General features: G+C 41.0%; 2 protein-coding genes and 1 long non-coding RNA gene across 7 annotated transcripts in view; 1 reads left to right on the forward strand and 2 right to left on the reverse strand.

Moving 5' to 3' along the window:
* On the reverse strand, positions 1–18,427 carry mst1rb (macrophage stimulating 1 receptor b). Of its 2 annotated transcripts, none has more exons than XM_034868697.1 (21): positions 18,219–18,427; positions 12,850–14,156; positions 9,264–9,440; positions 9,038–9,160; positions 8,225–8,395; positions 7,961–8,121; positions 6,864–6,999; positions 6,587–6,723; positions 6,161–6,340; positions 5,948–6,047; positions 5,560–5,778; positions 5,298–5,444; positions 4,050–4,203; positions 3,784–3,873; positions 3,464–3,676; positions 3,255–3,335; positions 2,954–3,135; positions 2,710–2,819; positions 2,381–2,546; positions 1,527–1,663; positions 1–577 (listed from the first exon to the last, which is right to left on the reverse strand). In XM_034868697.1, exons 2-21 carry the CDS (start codon positions 14,053–14,055, stop codon positions 346–348), a joined length of 4,122 nt encoding a protein of 1,373 aa, XP_034724588.1. In that variant the 5' UTR covers positions 14,056–14,156; positions 18,219–18,427; the 3' UTR covers positions 1–345. The 2 variants fall into 2 exon arrangements, with proteins under 2 accessions (XP_034724588.1, XP_034724587.1); XM_034868696.1 differs by having other exon boundaries at positions 3,464–3,679.
* The window catches only part of LOC117942932, an 18,856-nt gene continuing 15,010 nt past the window's right edge, over positions 18,244–22,089 (forward strand). Inside the window, exon 1 of the long non-coding RNA XR_004656252.1 lies at positions 18,244–18,255. This is a non-coding gene — a long non-coding RNA (uncharacterized LOC117942932). The remainder of the gene's footprint in view (positions 18,256–22,089) is intronic.
* Positions 19,245–22,089, reverse strand: part of mon1a (MON1 secretory trafficking family member A) — a 5,478-nt gene continuing 2,633 nt past the window's right edge. For all 4 annotated transcript variants that reach the window (XM_034868731.1, XM_034868729.1, XM_034868730.1 and 1 more), the window contains exons 4-6: positions 21,259–22,024; positions 20,969–21,116; positions 19,245–20,321 (exon numbers count right to left, since the gene is read on the reverse strand). In XM_034868731.1, coding sequence (XP_034724622.1) covers positions 20,181–20,321; positions 20,969–21,116; positions 21,259–22,024 — 1,055 coding nt within the window. In that variant the 3' untranslated portion in view covers positions 19,245–20,180. The remainder of the gene's footprint in view (positions 20,322–20,968; positions 21,117–21,258; positions 22,025–22,089) is intronic.

Raw genomic sequence — 22,089 nt, forward strand, 5'->3', positions numbered from 1 at the left:
TCTCGCTAACAAGCTGATTAGATGCCTCATCAGTTACATCTGTTAGCAGCAAAAAAAAACACAGAAACTAAAAGTCTCTTAAGTATGTTTAAGATGACAGAGTTTGGAAGCTCAGACTTCACTTAGCTATTGTTGCCAAAGTGACGGACCTCAAATATGGCTGGCAGAGGGGGTGCTTTGGCAGCTGAAAGCATCTTACTACCACTTTCATGCACACAAACAGTAGGCAGTCTTAGTTTCAGATGCTTTTTGGTAAAATACACTGTTGCAAACTGGTCAAGGTTGTTTGTGCTCTTGCTGTTAGCACCAATGCCATTTTAAAGTTGAGAGAGGAAGAGGAGTGGATCAGGAAGAGACTGAGCCTGACTCTTCAACATCTGTGGAGTTGTTTTCGTCAGCAGACTCTGTGAGGGCAGGGTAGGGCCGCGGCTGGTCCAGGTTGACGTAGGTGACATTCAGACTTATGTAGTGTTCTCCTTCCAGGCTAGACAGAATGGTGAAGACATCCGACACCAACGTGGCAAAGCTGGGCCTCAACTCTGGATCAGGGTCCCAGCACTGGAGCATTATGCTATACCTGTAAAAACATGGACAGCGTCTGAATCTGAGCAAGGAAGGAATGGCCAACTCAGTCCACTATATTATTGGCTAGCATTAAAATGAACTATAATCAATCTCACATTGATTTATCATTTTAGACATTCCTAAAAATTCCAGACGGCCAGGCAAGCAGGAAACCATGAAGTTGATCCCAACCAAGAAATAGTCTGGCACGGACACTGTAAAATGACAAATTGTTCTTTTCACATATAACATGCTAACTAGAGAGCTATAGGTAAGTGGGTTTTGTTACCTTTGGTCATAGCCATGTTAGCTGTTTTCCCCTGTTTACAGACTTTACTTATCTCATCTAACTTTCATCAATAAAGCAAATATAAAGATACCCATCTATCTCTGTAACGACTATGTTGGTGTTGTATATGGGTTCCTAGGTAAAACTTTTTCATGAGCCCTTAGGACAAGGGGTATGAATAGTTGATTTATTCTCCATTAATCTTTAAGTTGGTAGGCAAAAGCTTCAAGTTCAATGGATTTATCATTAAAACAGCAAGAACAGGCTGGCTTTTGTGTGTGTGTGTATGCGGAATTGTAAAAAAAGAAGGGTTCTTTGAGTTGTTTGGTAGACATACACATTAACTCCTAAACTGCATTGCTTAACTGTTGGAATAGCAAGTAGTGGACAATTTACAAGGTTTGTACTACTGAGTTACCATTCTAAAATCTTGTTATTACTACTTGGACTTTGTTCTTCCGTCTTGTAGTTGTAAATCAGTGTTAGTATACTATTATCATAGTATTACTTGTATTCATACAAAAGCCACCCTTCATTCTGTGAAGTTTTACAATTAATGTATGCAAACTAAGCATCAACTAAGCAGCACTAAACATCCACTAACTTAGAATTATTCTTAAGACTTATTCAACAGTGAGCAACATAGTTATATCACTCCTACTACAGTACTTACAATGGGTCAGGGCAGTACTGAGGCTGAGGAAGCCTCCTGCCCTTCAGTAAGTAATGTGTTATGTCATAAGGGTCCACCTCTGGGTAGGGGCTTGCTCCTCTGGTTAGCATCTCCCACATCAGTACACCAAAGGACCACTGCATCGAGAGAGGAAAAAGTTACATGAAGTCCCAGTACACTTGAACACCCTATCAGTATTGTGTTTTGCACACCTGTTAAGAATAGGTTAAAAAACCTCTTTAAAAAAGTGTTTAATGGAGCGATTTGTGACTAACCCACCATGCTTAGTATTACCCTGTGACACAAGCAAGAAAAACTGCACAGTCTTGACCACGGACCATATGGGTCCTTGGGAGGTAGTTCTAGGTCTGTTCCGACCCCTCGAGCCAAAGGGGTCTACATGCAACCCTTCATCATTTCTGTTGTCTACTGTCTGTGACCATTTCAACTAACCTTTTTAACCTTGTTTTATTTAAATAATTTTGAAAGCGTAAAAGATCAAATTATCCAGTTGTTGATAAGAAAAGTAAATCATTGATTACAAAAAATTCAAGACAAATAAATATGCAACATTAAATGTAAGTTTTTTTCCTATCCTGTTGATTATTTCATGACCCCTCAAATTTACTTTGCAACCCCATGGGGGAGGGGGTCAAGGACCCCCAGATTGGGAACAACTGATGTAGAGGACAGCCAATGATAGTTTGACTAATTCCATATTTTAATTTTTAGTAATAATTTTCATTGAAAATGAAAAACCATTGTTGTACATAAATACTGTACTGTACAGATTTACACTGCTAGAAACATTGACAAGTGCCCCTCAAAACTAAAGCAGCTCTTCATTTGCTCACCACATCAGACTTGGAGGTGAATTTCTGAGTCTGCAGACTCTCGATGGCCATCCACTTGACAGGCAGCTTTGCCTTCTTGTGATCCTGAACACTATAATACTCCTTATCAAATACATCTCTGGCCATGCCAAAGTCTGCCACTTTGACCGTGTACGACTCGTCCAGCCTAAAATCATCAAAAGTAAGATTACATTTTTGTTGGAAACATTATAACTGAGTAGCCTACTGTGATGTGATAAGCTCAACCGAATGTGTACCATGAAATATTGATGTACACTAAATCAAAGTAAAATTCAGGCCTCATGGCAGTGAATAAATTGCTGACTCACATGCAGTTGCGACCTGCAAGATCTCTGTGCACAAACTTTTTCTGAGCCAAATACTCCATCCCCCTGGCAACCTGCAGCCCGAAGCCAATCAGATCCTTAACGGTGGGGTTCTAAACAAATCCCACAGACATGACAAAAACACTGATTTGAAACAGTCAGGAATATACATAGTTTGTTACTCAGTAAACAGATGTTTGCACAAAAATCTGATGATTCATTTGCTGTTTTAATTTAGCTGTCACACCCTCTTCTCGCAGCGTATGAAGTGCCGCAGGTCTCCATGTTTCATGTATGGTAGCACCACTAGAGGGAGCCCTTCCTCTGGCAGGAGGATGCCCAGCAGAGACAGCACATTACTGTGGTGGAAACCCTTCATTATAATACCTTCCTTTAGAAACTGCTCCACCTCTTCAACATCTGTTATTCCTGATGACACACACACACACAAACACATATTTAATGTAAGAAAGACACTTAAATCCCAATTTTGTGAAGCTGCTTTTAAAGATAAATACTGTAGATAAAGACATATAGATGTTACTCACTATTCAAAGACTTGACAGCACAGTGGATTTCTCTGTTGTTGTGGTCTGTGAAGTAGCCATGATAAACAGTGCCAAAATGACCTACGGGGGAGGGGGAATCACACGGGACTATTGCTGTTTCTTCCATACAGGAGACAGTTTACACCAGGGTCCATAACATGTTTTTTTGTTTTAGATTTTTAGATTTTTTAGGCAATGGAGTTCCTTACCCTTCCCTATGATCCGGTGGTGTTGCACAATAAGCATCTCAGCAGGAATAAGAACATCCTTCACCTCCTCAAGCAGCTCTGGCCTAAAACTGGTGATGGAGATCTTCTCTGAAGGCATGAGGGGTGTGAGAGTAGGATCTATGCTGCCTGCAGCGAAGCTCAGTCTAGGGAAAACCATCGAGCCCACCAGCGGGGTAGAAGGACTTAAGGATACTACTGGTAAAGGTCCAGAGAGAGAGGTTTAGTAAGTAGTTATAAAGGTATGTGTCAAGAAGCAATCTAGCTATACAGTATTACAGTGCAGTATAAAACGTGCTCACCTCTCCTGTAGTCCCCAATGGGCGTCAGCTCCACATTATTTGTACCAGAGCGATTAGCACTGTGGTTCAAACCGGTCTCTACCATGGAGGCTGAAAAACATTTCACAATATTTTTTAATCATCAACCCCAGAAGAAGAACACATGTACATCCTATGTAACATCAGGGATGTTCTAGTTAAAAGACTTGTGTAATTCACCCACCCACAGCCGGTAGCTGTTGTACAAACATTTCTGACCAAAGTCCACATAACAGAGAGGAGCCCACCTTTCTTTGTCTTCCTTAAGTGTTTCATAACAACGAAGGCCAGCACCGCCCCAGCCACCAGAGCCGTCAGGATCCCCAGAACAACGCCCACCATGTAGTGGTTGCTGACCCTCACCACTGTACCAACGTTGTGGACTTGCCCATTGATGGAGATCTGAAGAGCAGAGATCATCATTCTCAATGAATACCATCATCATACTTTGAAGGCAGGAATCTTTTGTAAGTCTGTCCGGTTATCCAGTTATCTGATCCACATGCGCGAAAGACGTAAAACGCACCACGCTGTTGGATTTGACAATCTTCAAACTTAAAAAAATAACTTACATGACGCTAATGACTTTTCTTGCTGACTCTAGACACAAAAAATACCAGACACTATAACATATTGCGTTGCTGTGAGCTGTAAACTTTTAAGGAGAAGGCAGAAGTTAAACAGAAGATAACGTTATTTCAGAGCCTCTCTTTGTCCGGGCAGCTACCTCCATCTCTCTCAGACTCCCTGTGGGTCTGGTTCAGCAGCTGCCTGTATCATGGATGTATAATAAGAAGGGCCTGTACCCGTCTGTCACACTGGTTTCAAGGTACGACAACGAGTTTGGCTACAGTAACCGTGTGTGCGACCTGGTCCAGCACATGTTCTCCTAGGAGTAAAGTCCTGTCGCCACTCACAGTGATAATCACTCCCTCTTCCTTCAGCTATACTGCCATTTCATCTCCATCCCAAAATATCTTCTATGACAACCTGCTATTGTATAGCTGATAATAACAAGTTTGTATGGAGACTCTCATACAAACTTGTTGACATTGACATTTTCACCTGGCGGACAGGACGACTTGACGTAGAGGAATTATATTACCCCGGTGTGCAAAAGGAGCACTCGACTTGGGGGCCAGACAAAAAAATCCTGTATCGGTCAGGCTCTAGTTGTACCTTTAGATTTTACAATTTTGAATGCTATAATAAACTACCAAGCTACGTGTCAACAAGAAGACATGCTAATGTTTCAGAAGTTTAGAATTTTGTGCATGGAAAATGAAAAATGTGCACTAAATTTTCCATGGGAATTTAATTATCTTAACTAGAAATATTTGAAGCTTTTATCCTATCTGATTGCATGCACAATATACGATAAATGGTTGGCTGGTGATCACTGAACAGGCACATGTGGGACCTAGGGCTCCGTGTTGCATGCTGGAGCCAGGTAATTCAGTCAGTTAATCATCATCTAAACCTCCAGCCGGATATACCTTCACTGGCAATCCCTCACTGGTGATGGTCATGTTTTTGGGGATCCTGCAGGTAATCTCATTATCCAGGACTTTGGCATCACAATCAACGCCTGCCACCGTCATAATGATGGTCATACAGGAGCTCACCAGATTCAGCTTTTGATGCTGTGTACAGAGAGGTCAAATCAAGTCATGAGACCAAATGACTTATACAAATATTAAAAATCCATATATAGTTGTCATTGATTTACGACCAAACATCCTTAGAGCTATCTCTTACATGTAGTGACACTTCGTCAAACCCAGGGTACAAATTCAGCACATGTCCATCGGTTTCAAAAGGTATGGGCTCGCCGTAGGGGTGGTAAGAGAACTCTTTGTTCCAAAGTCCCAACGCTCCGTCCATGTCAAAAGAAAGCTCTCCTTCCTCAGTCTCATCCCTGGGAAACACAGGAGAGATACACTCCATCCTTGTGGGCAAGGACTTGCCTATGCACTCCTAAAACAAAACAGTGTAATCATACTTTATTGGTAGGCTCATACAGTAAGATGTAAGCATATGACTTTGAATTTATTTGAATGTTTAAATCATATGACTTTGAATAAAAGAAGAATGTTTTTGAATATACAGTACATCTGTCTACTGTACACAATGATGAACACTGTACCCTTGTCACAGGTTTCAAATGGCTCTCATTGGGTTTAAAGCGGATGATAGTGCGGTAAACAGAATCCAAGTTCTCCCCCCCAATGACAATCCTTGACCCCCTGAAATTCAGACAAATGTGAGAAATAAGATTGTTTCATATTACAACTGAATTGGTCCAAAGAAAAAAGATGAGAAAAAAATTGAAGACAAGTTGAAGGTTTCATTGGTTTACCTGTCAAAGCTGCAGTCGGGCAGGACAGCTGTAATCATTGGGTTTTCTTTGTAGTAAAACACCTTCGTGGTGAGGACTGGAGACTTGTCGATGAAAACACTCAGAGGAACGTCCCTCACCTCTGAGATGGGCTGGGACAGACAGATGATAGAGGACACATTGCCTTTGGGCTTTGTGACTCTGTACGGAGACATAGATGTATAAATGACGTGGCGTAACAGGTCAACTGTTGTAGATCAGAAAGCTCTTATACATTATTCATGTTTAAAAACATAACATCTCTAGAGAAAATAGTTCAGTTCTGAGTCAGTCTGAGACTTGTCTAGGAGTTATCCTGTAGTTTTGCAATTATATAATAATAACTATTCTTCACACAGTTTGAGGTTAGTGTGATAAAAACAGATAGGGAGGGATTTAGTTCCAGACCTCTTTATAGGACAGGGCATGTCATTGAGAGTGACTTTCCTGGTCTTCCCAGCATCCAAGTGAGGACCAGTCACTGTGATGAGTGTCCCGCCAACACGTGGCCCATAGTTGGGCTGGATTTCTGTGATGTTAGGAATCTGAGGGGATAGTTTATTAAAGTATTTTTGTAAACAAATATGTTTGAAAAGTGGTTCCCTAGATTAAATAGCTTAGTAAAGTTGTTTATAGCTTGTATGTTGTAATGAGTATAACCGTAGATGATAACAGAAAAGATTACCACAAATGTGAATCCTGGCATTTCTGCTTTCCCGTCAATAGAGTAGCGTCCATCCACCTTGCCCTCATGCACCTCCACTGTAATATTAACTGGTTTGGACAGCTCGGTGGCCCCAGAGCGAATCTTACACACAAAGCTGAAGAGCAGCAGCACAAAATACACTCAGTATGTCAGCAAAAACAAAGGTTTGTGTTGTGTTAACATGTTAGCTTTACTGCTAAGATACAGCTTTCAAGGTAAAACAATGCACTGACACTGACTATGAATGTCTTTATAGAATTAGTTTGTTGGTGACTCTATTAAAGCAACACCAGATGATTTTCCCGCTTCGGTCCCCCTACAGGTTGGAAGTGGAGTTGTCCCATTATGTCTCATTGGAACTTAAGATCCGCTACCTGATCTCGCAAACTTGCAAAGTGTGGTTATAGCCGGAAGAGAGCCCCAAAGCAAATGCAGAAACCCTGTTCACCCTGTTATGAGTTGATGCACCATTGAAACAATTTTAGAAACATTATTTTAAGTCACAGAAAGTTATCAAGTGTTGCTTTAAAGAAGAATGACATTCTCATCAGCCTCAGCTGTACTTTGTGTTTAGTGCTAAATAGCAAATGTTCGTTTGCTAACACAAGACGGTGAACATGATCAAAATGACCTGATGAATATTAGCATGTTAGCATTGTTACTGTTATTTAGATGTGCATTGAATGTTAGCATGCTGGGCGTATCAGTACAGTCCCACAGGGCGAACAGTGTGGTTGTAGACATGTTACACGTATTGGTTATGTGGCCTTGTGTATCATTTTCATATTCAACACTTCAGTAACAAAGTATGACAGAGCATGTCAAAATTTGGTATCAGTCCCTCAAAGTCTAGACTCATTATGTTGTAATGATGTTCATACATTGTAAAGTTTGATATCAAGAAGTAGCCATTATAGACCAGCAAAGTCATGCCCTGTTTTCTCACTTTCTTGAAAGGTTTCCTGGAAAGAAATGACAAGCTTTTTTCGACAAGAAATTCCTAAGGGCACATTTTCCACAACATTACTATGATAGATTGTACTTGGAGCCAGAGCACGGCCTGTATGGATACTTACTGTGTGTTGTTGCTTTTGACTGGCAGAACAGTGCAAGCAGTCTGCCCCAGTCTGACCTGGTGAGTTCTGGAAGTGATGGCAGGTCTTAAGGGGGACTGGAACTCCCACCCACACACTGTTAGCTCTGTTTGACCATCAGGAGGAGCAGTCCGTGGAAAGAACTGCGTCAATAAAGCAAAATATGTAGTGCCACCTTGAAATTAAATGTTTTTTATTAGTTGCTCATAGAACTGTTAGAATCCTGGAATACAGAACAAACCTCACCCCAGTGATCCCTGGTGGACAGGACTCGTTCCTCCAGCGTCTGTTACATTCGCTCTCCCAGGAGCACACTCCAGAGCACCAGCCACAGCCCATGAACTTTGGGGCTGTGAGACACATGGCACAAGTCAGGAAGTGTTGACAGCCTGGCCCTCTCTGGGGCACCTGGATCATCTGAAACAGAGAGAAAACTATTTTAAAAGGTCACATATTTAATCTTATGGCCTTGTGCTGCTTCATTACCACCGCCAAGGAGGTTATGTTTTCAGTTTGGTTTGTCCATTTGTTTATAGTTGGTTTCAGCAGGATCACGAAAAAATTACAGGCGGAAGGGTGTAGCAGGGTTCAAGGAAGAGTGTAGGGCTGAGCAGATGCACAAATTATTTTTCACGTTCTTTCACATTGCTAAATGTGTGGCATTCATGTTATTTCGGAAAAATCACAAAAAACGGAAAAATTCACCCTGCATTAAAATTGTAAGATCCAATTGGCAGATTCCAAACGGCATATCAAGCTTATCGATTTGCTTTAGCCCATTGTTCATTCTCATGGTCACAGGGGTTGCACCTATTCCAGCATGCATTGGGCAGAAGGTAGAAAACACCCTGGACAGGTCTCCAGAGCATCATAGGGTCACTGATAATCAGTCCCAACTTACAAAACAATTTGTAATTTAAATGTAACCTGTGTTGCACGTCTTTGGTCTGTGGGAGAAAAGTTTACCCCAAGAGTCTCCCGCCATCAGATGACAGTAATATCCACAACGCCAATGTACATGTTTATATTTACTCGTGTTTTATGTGACTGCCCTCTTACCTTGTCTCCAACCACAAAGAGAAGATACTCTGATGAGTAAACAGCGGCAATGGACGAGACCCTCTGATTCTCTACCAAAGAGTAATTGGCAAAGATAATAGGGCTGGATCTTGTCAATACAAGCTGCCAACACAGACATAAAATATGATAATTAGTAATGGATCACATATAATGGTAATGATAAAGATAAATACCAAAAATAGCTGATTTAACTCATGCTGTATACCTGCAGCAGGCGTCCGGTAGAAGTGCCAATATGTGCTACGGTCTTGTTCTCTATAGTTGTGACCAGCAAAGCTGTGAGCAGAACATCTGTCATCTGCCTGTTGAAAAGGTCCACTCTGTAGTAGGGCTTTGACACCATAGTAGGATGGTCTCTGCACGTGGCGTTGTTCTCCATGCTCTAGTACAAAGACCACAGGTAGCAGAGTACATGAAGTTGAGACAATAAGGATGATAACATCCTCCACATTAAAGCGTAACTCTTGCCAAAATGCAACCTAGTTTATTTTGTGAATGTACCCAAAGTCAAACTTTTGTTTAAAAGCATAATTGGGTCAGTCAAACAGGAGAGCAAGGGGCTCTACTATGATAGCATCAAAGTCAACATTTTTAAAACACAAAGAAGGCTCAACACAACATGAAACTTTGCACATGAATTTGAGCACTGAGAACATTGTGTGTGCACACCGAGTTTACTAAAAAGAAAGGTTTTGAACGACTTACTTTAACAGTCTTTAGTTAACACAAACAACATTGCTATTGACTGAAGTCATTCGCCAGACCCAACATAAGCATAAAAAAATTGTTTAGAAGTCAGTTTCCTGAATCCTAAACCTTAAATACCACTGACAAAGATAAAAAAAACATTTTAGGATAATATTTTAGGACACATGCTGCAAATGTCGAGATACTTCCCAGGATTACCACACTTAAAATGACATTGAGGAAAAAGTGTAAACAAGAACATATATGTTATATTGGCATATACTATGCCAAACAAAAACATGTTTTCATATTTCAATAAGAGCCAAAAGGCCAAAAGTTGGCTGTGATCATCAGAAATGCATACTCATATTGAAAAAAATTCAATCTAATGAACCTTCAATGTCTAAATAAATTGATGATGTACTAAAAAGCAGAAAAGTACAGATGGCTTTGTTGGCACAAAAGATGTTTGGATTTGATGAAAAATGGAAGAACGAGGATTTCAGATTGTTGGACAATCCCGCTGGCAGATTACTCATCATTCAGACAGCAGCCAAAATCAACACAACAGAAAAGACTCAAGAGAAAAGTTCACGGGTCTATTAGAAAGTGTTCCTCTGAAGACAAATAAAAGAAAGACTATACAAAAGAGAAAATTCCAACTAACTCCATAAAAATGTTTATTTAAACCTCTTCTAAATTTCTTTACACTGTGAATCTAACAAATCAAAACCAATCAAAGCTGCAAGCAGCGTTGGACTGGCCCTCACTCCTCTGCACGCATCGGGGTTACTGGCTGGTGCCACTCCTTACGACCGTGCATTTGCGCAGCACTCAGACACTGCAAATCATCACCCATGTAAAGGTAACTCTCTGCTGAGTTCAATGATATCTCACACAAGACTCTAAGTAATTCAGTTCATCACCTGTAATAGGGGGTGTAGCTAAAGCATAAGGGGCGGGCCAAACCATGACCAATGAAAAAGGAAGTCTCTGCTGAGTTTAATGATACCTCACACAAGGGTCTACATCAAATGGGTCATTAGTTATAAAAGGGGTGTGGCCACACCATAGGGGGCTGGTCAAATATCACCAATGAAGAAGGAACTCTGTGCTGAGTTCAATGATACCTCACACAAGACTCTACCTGTCATGCTGACAGAGAGATGGACCCACAATGCACAACTAAAGTAGTGAAGTTCAATGGTTTTATTAGCAAAGCTAATTAGCAAAGCTAATAAGCACAAGCAACAGTGTCCAATAGTCGACAGGCAAAGAGAAATCCAGGAAAACAGGCAGTGGTCAAAATCCAACTCACGGGTAACGTCAAGCAGAAGGAGAAGTCCAAAAACAGGCAATGGTCAAAAACACAGCGAATTATGAAATAACAGGAACACAAGGAATACAGAAAACGTGACACTACCTTAACAGATCAAATGTTGGGTGAGTCTTACGTGTCGTCCACAACTCATATGTCGTCAAGGACTCGTGGGTTCTTGAGTGAATCCCATGGTCTGCGAGCTTCTGGCTGTAAATGGACAGGGTCTAAAAGTTCCTGTAACCTGTCTTGGACTGTCTCTCTGCTCACTTAGTCGCTTCAGTTGACTTGTGGAGTTGTGGTTGCTCACGAGATAGTAAGTTATAAAGCTTTTTGCAGCTAAGATGGCTAGGACTAGTGGTTGCTAATGTTGTAAACCATTACGGGCTTAAGGGAATCATGGTATTGTTAGACGACCTAATCGGCCACCTGCGCCTAGACACATCACAGCACAAGAGGCACATGCTGACCATATATTTCTCTCTACAGTCAGACCTGGCCTAGGCCTGGAAACCCCCCATGCTCTATTGTCGGGGGTTTACATGTAACACATGTAACCCTTTCACAACAAGCAGAAATTAGAACCCACTCTTGTTCAGATGCTGTGGAACAGATTGGGAGGGCAAAAGAGGATCACATCAGAGTATGCAGAGTGCATACTGGGGTTCTCCATTAAGGAGCAAGACTGTTCTTGCTGTTCCCCGTGACTCCTCGTCTCCTGACTCGCATTCATGAAGAGAACATGGCGGCCATTCTAGTGGCACCAGCCAGGAGAGTGAGTGACTTATGCACGCTGTCGGTCTCCATGTCCTGCTTTTCTATTAAAGAAGACGGAAGCGCAGCTACTTTACAGCCAAATCCTTTATTGATGCCGACCGTCAAAACAAACTATTCTTGGCCGAGAATTTTTGACCTTGAGGGTTTCTTCCTTCCGCCTCATAACACAGAAGCGGAATAGCGTCTCACCGAGTCAACCTAGTGTGCGCGTTATTGCAATATGTTTTGCGAATGGCAGACATCAGGCGGAGCAGCTGTGCGTCCACTATGTAACACTCACAACGGCTGTCTCACCGGCTGTGTGAGGTTACCACCCATCTTTTTAGTGTAAAGGGAGTGGCATCCACGCCAAAGAGAGCGTAATCAGCACCCACAGCCCTCCTCAGAGGTATGAAAGTGGCTGACATCTGTTCAATGGTGTCACAGGTTTCTTTGTGCCTTTTTTCATCCACTTCTATTGCACAATGTGTCTCCATGATTCACTCGGTCTTATCCGCACTTAACAACATGTGATGCACTTAGATGTGATATGCCATAATTATGGAGCACCTTCAGAATCCATGCAGCAGGTCCTCACGACAAGCAGGCCAGTCATGGAGATAGCTTAGCAGGTTTTTAAGCAACCAACATAATTTTGTTACATACAAAAACCTGTAGGCTATGGTGTGTTAAGGAAGAGGAGCTAGTCTATGCTATCTGCTTGTGGATTTTGGTGTCACAGGTGGTGTTGCCTACATCAGGTTCTCCCATAACCCAATAGCAACAGCACTTAGAGGTGTTTATTTATCCCATGTAATATCGTTATTCTGATATTCAATAATGTTATTGCATATTTTCCTTATGTTGTGCAAATTTACTCTACATAGTGAATCAGACACACACAACTGAGTTTACCTTTGTTCTTCACTTGTCTGTCTCTTTGAAACAGTATCTTTAAGAAAATAAAACAGGATCTCTGAGATAATGTTAATCGCCAGGAATTGTTGTGTTAGTGGACTGATGGGCTCACCTCATGAGGACAGCTCTCACAGGGTTGGAAATGGCAAAGCCCTCTGGAGAGCTGCTCTGGTCCAGACTCGCAGCAGTCATCCACCCCGTCCACGATTGCTTTGTCCACGTTGTCCATTGGGAAAGCGCAAAGGGCCGAGTCGTGCTCCGTGACCCCGTTGTCATCAGTAACAGCAAAAACCCCATACAGGATGTCATCCTTCTCCTCTGACCCTAACTCATCTGCCAGCTCCCTGCCTGCCTTGCCAAAATGGGCTGCTTGAACCACATTGTACACCACATCCTTATAGGGCTCACTGACTACGTTCCTCCTTCGCCGTTTTGGTTCAAAGCGACACTCCAGGATCACCTCACGATACCTCTTCATCTCCCATTCATTCCGTGGGAGACGGCCTAAGCGAGTCTGAAACGGAGATGAGTCCTGATCTGGGCTCTCTCTTTGAACTGAAAGGAAGTAGACGAACTCCTGAGTGAAAAAGCTGTAGACATATTCAATATGGTATGTCCTCCGCAAGCCTGGCAGGACAGTCAGGCCACGCACATCACTGTAGAAACCATCTTCTGTGGCTAATGGTCGACGCACTGATATGGACTTCCTTCCAAAACGCTGGGTCACACTGTCATTCACTGTGGAGGCAACAAAGAAGTAGACAGTCTGACCCTCTTCAACCATGGTGACTTTAGTACCAAGAGGGCTAGCCACACAGTCGGGACAGTAGGCAGCAGAGTTTGCAGCCTTTCTGAACAAACACTTAGAAAGGGAGGGCGACTGTCCATTTGAGTTAAGTTGGTGGAAATAGCATACACCATACTGAGAACTTCCACAAGAGTATAAATACATAAAGAGGGTATCTAACAGTAAGACCTGATTGTTTGTGTCCTCCAGGAAGTCAAGATCCTTGTCAATGTTGCACAAATCGCATATCTGACACTCTGGGCTTCCCACCGGCCCCGTGCGAAGCTCCCACACCTTCTCCAAGCTTCTGTTGACAGTTTCGATCACATTCTGAGAGGCAACATACACCTCCTGGTAAAGCGAGTTGTTGACTATGTTCTGAATGGGGCCCCGGGCCTGGAAAAAGGGCATGGTGTAAACAACAGAGAAGTTGACAGGGCTGGGGGCAAGTGAGGGACAGTTGGCCAAGGCAAAAGCCAGCAGAGTCTGGACACAGATACATGTCCCCCACTTTGTGGTACAGTGGACCATCTCCACTCCGGGGTGCACGAGGGGATACAGCACCGACAACGTGGGGTTACCTCCAACTCTGATGTCGGCACAAAAGCATCCTTGACACCAACCACTGATACCTGAATTAAGAGAGTAGAGAAAGTAATTAAATCTGTTTCTACAGCACAATAATGGCTGAAACAACAGCATACAAAATGCATTCTTCACCCTGAAAATTGTTTGAATGAAAAAATCCCAAAAGAAACTATTATTTTCTTTTTTGCTGAAAGTTAGACAAGAATTTTGATCCCACTCTTAGGGTCCAGTCCAGTAGCTTTTTTTCAAGGTAAATGGACACAAACAATTTGCATACACACATTGGCATCATACACATATTCACACACACTCTTTTACCCGTACTCTATCTTCAACACTAAAATGATCAACAGTTGCCACAGCAAAAATATTGTTCTGTGGCAACGGGGTTATGTGGGAGTGTGCATTATTTGTACTGATGAAAGTAAAAATCAGTATCTGTGTGCTTCATTATAATCCTGACAGATCTGAGGTGACAATCTAAACAATCATCTTGGCTGAGCCAGATGAGGATAAAAGTGGTTATAGAGATAAAAGCTTCCTCTGACTCACCACAAACACTGAGAGGAAATGTTTACATAATCAAACAGAGAGCTGTGTTGCCAGTGCTCAGTATTGTAGACAGTGGATACAAATATATTCATTGTGACTTCCAGCGCAAGTTATTCAAGTTATTTATATCTGTCTGGTCGTGTGTACTCTGGTTAATCTAAGATCACATCTATTCTTCTCCCATTATGAGTCATGTTCTTTTACTCAGGATGTAACAAGATATGCAGCGAATGTATTAACGAAAATCGTTCATCCTCTTCATCTGTCTCCAAACAACAACCAACCAAATGTTTCAAACTCTGAGCTTTGTCTTCATTCTGAGCAGACGTTGTTCGGTGGATCATTAACTAGACACATCGCTGTGAGGCTGCATTCAAGAACCCCGGCCTCTCTACTTTGCATTCCTGTCACAACCACTACGTGCCTTTCAGGGGGAAAGATGTGCTCGGACTGATGGTTATAAAACCACGGACTGATGGTCATAAGACCACGTGCCTTTTTAAGCCCCAGGTGAAGAAGAAACGGCTCGTCTGCTCGTGCTTGAGAATTCATCAACTCTGGTTGTTTTTTTAGCTGCAGAGAAACTCAATTTTGACCAAAATTATTTCAAGAAAAAAGACCTTATTCTTGCTATAAGTATTGGTACAGTAAGGCTCCAAGTCAAGTACGGTGTTCTTACATCAATAATTCATCGAATCCCAGTACAGTTGTGTTACATTTTAACATTAGCAGCTCCTGGTGAAACAGAGGTTAAGGTGAGAGGACATGGGTATACATAGTAATGACACTGATTGTCTTTCTACATGTTCATGGTTAATAAAGCAAATGGTTGAAATTGAGTTTCCATTCATTGTACTATAGTGCTATTTACAGGCCAGCCAGCATGAAGGCTGCATCAGCGTCTGGCTGCAAGTCCCTCTAGTCCCTCTCACTACTATAGTGAGAACACCACCTCCATTGGTTCAGTCATTTAGACAATATCAAACCACATTTGAAGAAACATGTATAAAATGTTAATAAATTAAAAAATATATAATTAAATGTCATTGTATTAAACCATGTCTTAATGTCATAATGAAATTACCTATTACCCTTTTCAAATATACAATGCAAAGTTTCTTTACTATCATTTACTTACAACAATGAGCTGTGAGACTACAGTGAGAGCAGTGTTGGGCAAGTTACTTCCAAAGTGTACTACATTATAGATTACAAGGGACTGTCATTTGAGAGTAATTAGTCGTATTACAATATTTTAAATATATATTGGAGTACACAATATTGCCTTTTGCGTACTACTTTTGCAAGCTTTGAGGTGAACGTGAGACGATAGACGTGTTTATCAAGCTTAAGTTGTTCACTTTCTTGTTTGTAATACTGCAACAACAGTTGCAATTGAACAGTACATGGTCCCAGTAAAAGACGAGCGTTTTTGGTTGTTATTTGAAGCCGTTCCACTACAGGCATAGTTAATCTCCACGGCTGATAAAATGCAGTAACATTAAAGCCTAAAGATGAATTCCCAACATGTTTATATCTGTCAGCAGCTTGGACAGATACAGATACACACTGTCCTCATAATGTACCGTCACCTGTTGGAACCATGGACTGTTTAATATTTACAGTGTTTTGAAAAAGTGTTTCAAGGAACAAAAAAATTGCATCGAGAGCAAAGACTTAGGTTTTAAGAGGAGAATTTTCTTCCCCCACTGATAGCAAAATTATTTATTTGAGAGTAAGTATTTTGAGAGAGAATTTTTTTTCAGAAATAATTTTAAAAATTATATTTAAACATTTTTTAGTCTCAAATATCATTGTTTTTTAAAGGAATTAAAAAAAAACTCTTAAAAAAAAGATTTTCTCTAATTAAAGGCTTTTACTTTTTTTCATGTAATAGAAAAACAAATTGAGAGGATTTTTTGTTCACACTGATAGCAAAAAATATATTTGAGAGTTTATAAAAAGTGTTTTGATTTTGTTTTTATTTCTCAGAATTTTTTTTTTATTTCAAAATTGCGTTTTAACTCAAATATTATTATTTTTTGAAATAATGAAAAGTTTTTCTCTCAAAAAATTGTTTTCTCTAATAAAACGCCTTTTCACTATCAGTGTGATAACTTTTTCTCTCAAGTATGTTTTTCTTTCAGATCATTTATTTTATTGCGTGTAATAAAGAAACAAATCTAGGTCCATTACAGAACCTCGCTTCAACGCAGCGTAACTCCTGAAAATAAGATCCATCTCGCCAACGTCTCCGTCTCTGCAGCTATCTCAACCACCGAACACGGAAACTGTGGAAACTGGAAATTTTTATTTTGCGTGTTGTGAAATTCTTTTTAAAAAAGCATCACTAGCCTACTTAGTGACTCGGGTTCCTGAGATTTTAACGAGTAGGCCTATAATATTACCGACATTTTATCAGTAATGCGTTATATTAGCCTACTGCATTACAGCAAAAAATAGTACATTACTGGAATTACTTTTGTAACGCGTTACTCCCAACGCTGAGTGAGAGGGATGCAGATATTGCAGATATTGGATTCCACAGCTTTGTACCAATGCCTGGTGGCAGTTAATTAGAGTAAAAAAAAAAAACAAGAAGAAAAATCATCTCTCTTTCATTCATCACCAGGGATTTGAAGAGGCAATCTACTGTGCAAACACTCAATGGTTAAAACATACTGAGTATTGAACCCCACGCGTGTATTGATTCCGTGGCAGGAAATCAGCATCCGGAACCAGTACAGAACCACCTAAGGTCCAACAGTGTGGGGAGACAATCGCTCGGCATCTTCTTTATTTTGAAAGGTTCATAAAAGGATGATTTGTTTGAGTTTGTTCTTCAAAAACAATGTAAGATTATTCCGATGGTCAAAGTTATATTCTGCTAAAATGATGTTCATATCCCTGTTTCATGTGTTTGGTAGAATGCATTTTTTTTAATCTCATCTCCATGTCCATATGGACATATACTCCTGCCCTGTTTTCTTATCCTCACAATCTAAAATCGTGCCTAAGGTAAAATGGTATTTAGAGCTGCACACAACTCTGTGAGCTCTAAGTGTATAAAGGCTGGCACTACGGACTTTAACACATAGCCTACTGTTCTTATATTTTATCCAACGTCCCAAGTGTAAATTGTAATATTTTATAATATCACTCTCAAATGATACTCGTAGTAAATGAAACAGGTGTATGGAGCTGTTTCCCCGTCGAGATCTGAAGCCTGTCATTGCCCCCTTCAGCACACCTTTTCCACTCATCAACTCACACACACACACACACACACACACACACAAACACACATAATAACATGCTACAGTTCTAACACCCCAGCCTATTTTACAATCCCTATTAAAACACTAAGATACATACTTACTTATATAAGTGGCAATGAATTTAACACGTTTTATGAAAACATTTACCTGCAGTGGCTGCATGTTTGCTATGATTATCTGAACAATCGCCTGAAGGGACATTTAGCAGTGGGCTAGTTTTATTGTGTTTCAAAATATCTCTGGTACATACAGCTGTGAATGTCCAGAAAAGCTTACCTGTGCAGGTCCTCTTCGGGGAAGCAGCCACACCCAGGTTGTGTCCTTAACTGACTTCAGAACAGCGCAGGGATGCTGGATCTTTGCTCGGGTAGATTCAAGATTACACCATTAGATTGTTTGGATTTTTTGTGTGTGGTAACCTGCTCACACAGCACTGGGACCATTGACATTAACACAGTCTGTGGCAATGACATGTAGAGTATGTTGGTTTTCGGATTTAACTTCGGTCCCCTTTCCCTCAGCAGTGCTCCAGCTCGCCCCTCCCCTTTCCAGCAGCCTCGGACACTGTCTGTCTGGCGACCAATTCTGGATTAGCTGTTGACTATTTAACCCCCCCCCCCCCTCCACCATCCTCTGTACAGCGACAATAAAGGTTTATCTTATCCAATCGAATATGATAGATCAGTAAATACATAATAACAGTAAAGTAAATAATAAAAAATTTACTTGCATCCTATTTAATTTAACTACCGGTAGTATTATAATTGTATTATAACTATCATTATCAAGGGTGGAAGTAAGTTATACTGTACTCATGTACTATTGTACAACTATGAGGTACACGTGACAATTTCAATTTGTGCATCTGACAGCTGGCGTTACTAGTACTTTTATCTTGCTTTTTAAGATTTCACAAAGAAATCATGTAATCAATTTGAAAAATATGAATACTGTGCTACAGAATAAACTATCCAACAGTTTATAAAGTAGTCAGAATGTGCTCTATTTCCACCAGTTGTAACATTAAAATCCTGCCACTACATTGTAAAGCATCAGTAATAATATTCCAAGACTATAAAATACAAAATAACTCTGAAAGAGACCATTCAACCTAACAAGTTATTTTACATGTTAATACTTTTGTACTTATAAGTGAAATCGTGAATGAATTTGACTTGTAACACTAGTTTTTTTATTGTTACTTTTAAGAGTAAATATGAGCTAAGAGATGAGTACTCCTTTCCACCCTTATGCCATAACTAATAAGTAAACGCCATGGTTACAGCCAAGCAAGACACATAATCTGTTTTAATACCAGCCATATGTTTAATTATATCTAATAAATCAAGAATTGTGCAGCAGCCCTAAATCTGCACTGTCACCTTATATTGGCTTTGTACAATAACCATTAGTTAAGGCATGATTTAGTGGAGACAGATGTTCCAACGTTGGATTCCTCAAAGCAAAGCTGGATCCCATGAAGTACGGTGAACCTTGATGATTAGACACAAGCAAATACAATTCAGTACTTTTCTCGATTAATTTACATATTATGGTAAGCTAGAGAACATTCTATTGGTAACTGGAAGTTTTGATCAACACAGAAAAATGACAGCAGTTTACATACTCATGAACTTATTTCTCTAAGGCGTGCCTTTTGCATTAAGAAATGTGCATAGATTTTAAATTACGATTGGTTGACTTATTAACACGACAGCAATGTTGTTAACCCATATTTTGACAGTATACCTTTTAACAAGTGATCACATTGTACTGCAGGTCCTCAGAAAATTCCAGTTTTTAAAATTCCAATTTTATTCTTGATTTTGAAGAACAGAACAGAAAGGATTTATAAAACAAAGACAGCATCTTCCGTATTCTGAGAGGCATTAATAGGTCTGTTAAAGTTAAAACGACAGCAAACAAACACCACAGTGCATGTTGTTATTGTGTCTTCAATGATGCCGCTTCCATCTGTTGTTACTCAAATTGAACTAATAAAAACTCTAGCAAGATAAAATACATCTTTAAGTTATCTTCATTACACATCTGAGAATTAGATCAGAGGAACCTGGAAGCAAAAAAAATAAAATATAAAAAATAAAAAGCATAGCTCTGACAATCATTTGTGAACACTGAACGGACTACTGCATCATCCGCAGCGGTTGTTAGCACCAGGCCATCACTGTTTAAGGTGATGCTTTTTGTTTTTCAGGTGTTTCAGCCGGCAGCGAGGGCTCAGTATGTGAGAGGACTCAGGATGAAGAGGCGATCCTCCTCCTTCCTGATCCACTTCAGCAGTTTGTTGACAGCAGAGACGGCCAAGGCCTTGGTCCCCAGCGGACTGAAGCAGAGGTAGAGCTCAAAGCCACTTGTTACCTGCAGGAAAGGAGGTAAAGTAAGACGCGGGGTGGGATTAGGCCGGCTACATGAGTATTAGAGGATTTTACGATTGCTCGGGCTTAGCTTGATATGTAAAGCTCTTTATGCAAAAAGCCAAACTCAGTAGCTAAATTCTACCTTTAAAAACAAAATGCTGTCCTTACATACAAAGTGCAAACACCTAACTCACATGCAACTTCCTGTGAATACAGCCACCTCATATGTTCTAACTCATCAAAACACACTTCTTCAGATTAGCCTTCCACCGACAATAGTCTTACATATTATCTACTGTTAGTTACTGGTTTTATTGTTGTACTTGCTTTTAGTATGCTTGTTTAATGTGTTGGTATTATTTTTTCATCTGTTGTTGTTGTGCTTAATGTAAAGCATATTTGACTTCCATGTAAAGCGCTATATAAATAAAGTGTATTATTGTGGCTGTTCCAGTATTGCTAATTGAAATTTATTGGCATATGGCATTACCGTATTACTGTGGCTTGCATTTTAGACCATTAAACAAATGATTTAAATATTTAATGTCATGAAACACATTGAGGAAAAACTGTTGAAAGTGAGCCAGAGGTGTTGCAACATATGGAAAAAGACAATACAAGTATCTCATCTGACAATGCCAGGCTTACCCATGCCAGCAGGTTTTCAGTTTCACTACAGCGGTAGAAGGAGCGGAGAGGTCTGGTTGGATGATGCAAGCTGCTGTGGAGGTCCTGGTACAGTCCCATCAACCTTTCCTGCTCTTTATCAGACTGGTACACTTCAGGGAACTCTGGACTGAAGGAAAAGACAGAAGACCATATTGTCAGGGGGATGCCAAGAATTAAAGAAAAGAAATTGATTGATTTGTGAAGCTGGCATGTTATGTAAATTCACTAATATACAACTATGAAAAGATTTCATCAGATGTCCTGCCCACCTGGTGTACAGCCCTGAGCTCTTTGATTTGTACAGGAAGTGCCTGAGCTCCGGTATGCCGACCTGCGCCACAGAATAGCTGGGACATTTAAGAGCTTCTTTCAGGGCCTGGTAGGCACTGCGCTTGCTCAGCCTCTCCAGGAACCGTTGCTTGCAGTCGGACATGTTAAAAAAGTCCTCTCGATCAGTTGAGACCAGGATGAGACAGAGCTCGGACGCAGGCTCCAGATAGGAAATGTGAGCGTGGAAAAATCCTGCAGTGTTGAACTTCGGCAGACAGATCGGCGTCCAGCCTTCACCCTCTCGAAAGGACGAGGAGGAGCCGACGAGGTTGAAGACCAGGTGCAAGTCTATGTGGTGCAGGAACTGGTCCTTTTTCCTCACAAGAGTAACCAGGCGGTCTCCAGCCAGCAGGATGGAGAACACCAGGCTCTTGGATTTGGCGGCCTGCAGGCTCGATGAGACCATGTCCCTTGCAGAGCTGGCCAGAGGCAGGCATGTGACGGCGCTGAGCAGCAGGCCGGGGTCTCGGTCCAGCCGATGCAGCAGGTTGTCAGTGAGGTACTCGGAGCCGGCCAGCAGGCGGCGCAGGTCGTAGTTCTGCTTGTGCTGGAAGATGTGGTTGAGCTGGGTGAGGGTAAGCAGGCTGACGATCTGGTAGTAGATGTACTGCAGCTCCCGCAGCAGCTCTTTGTCTGACTGACAGGTTCGAGACACACCCACCAGGACCAGAGGACTCTTGCTGAGGAAAACCACTTTACAGCCATCTGACAAACAAAATGTACAAAGAGTTGACATGGATGCAACATAGTTCATAAAATGCACATATCCT

This window comes from Etheostoma cragini, chromosome 4, assembly GCF_013103735.1.
Source record: "Etheostoma cragini isolate CJK2018 chromosome 4, CSU_Ecrag_1.0, whole genome shotgun sequence".
NCBI classification, from domain to species: domain Eukaryota; kingdom Metazoa; phylum Chordata; class Actinopteri; order Perciformes; family Percidae; genus Etheostoma; species Etheostoma cragini.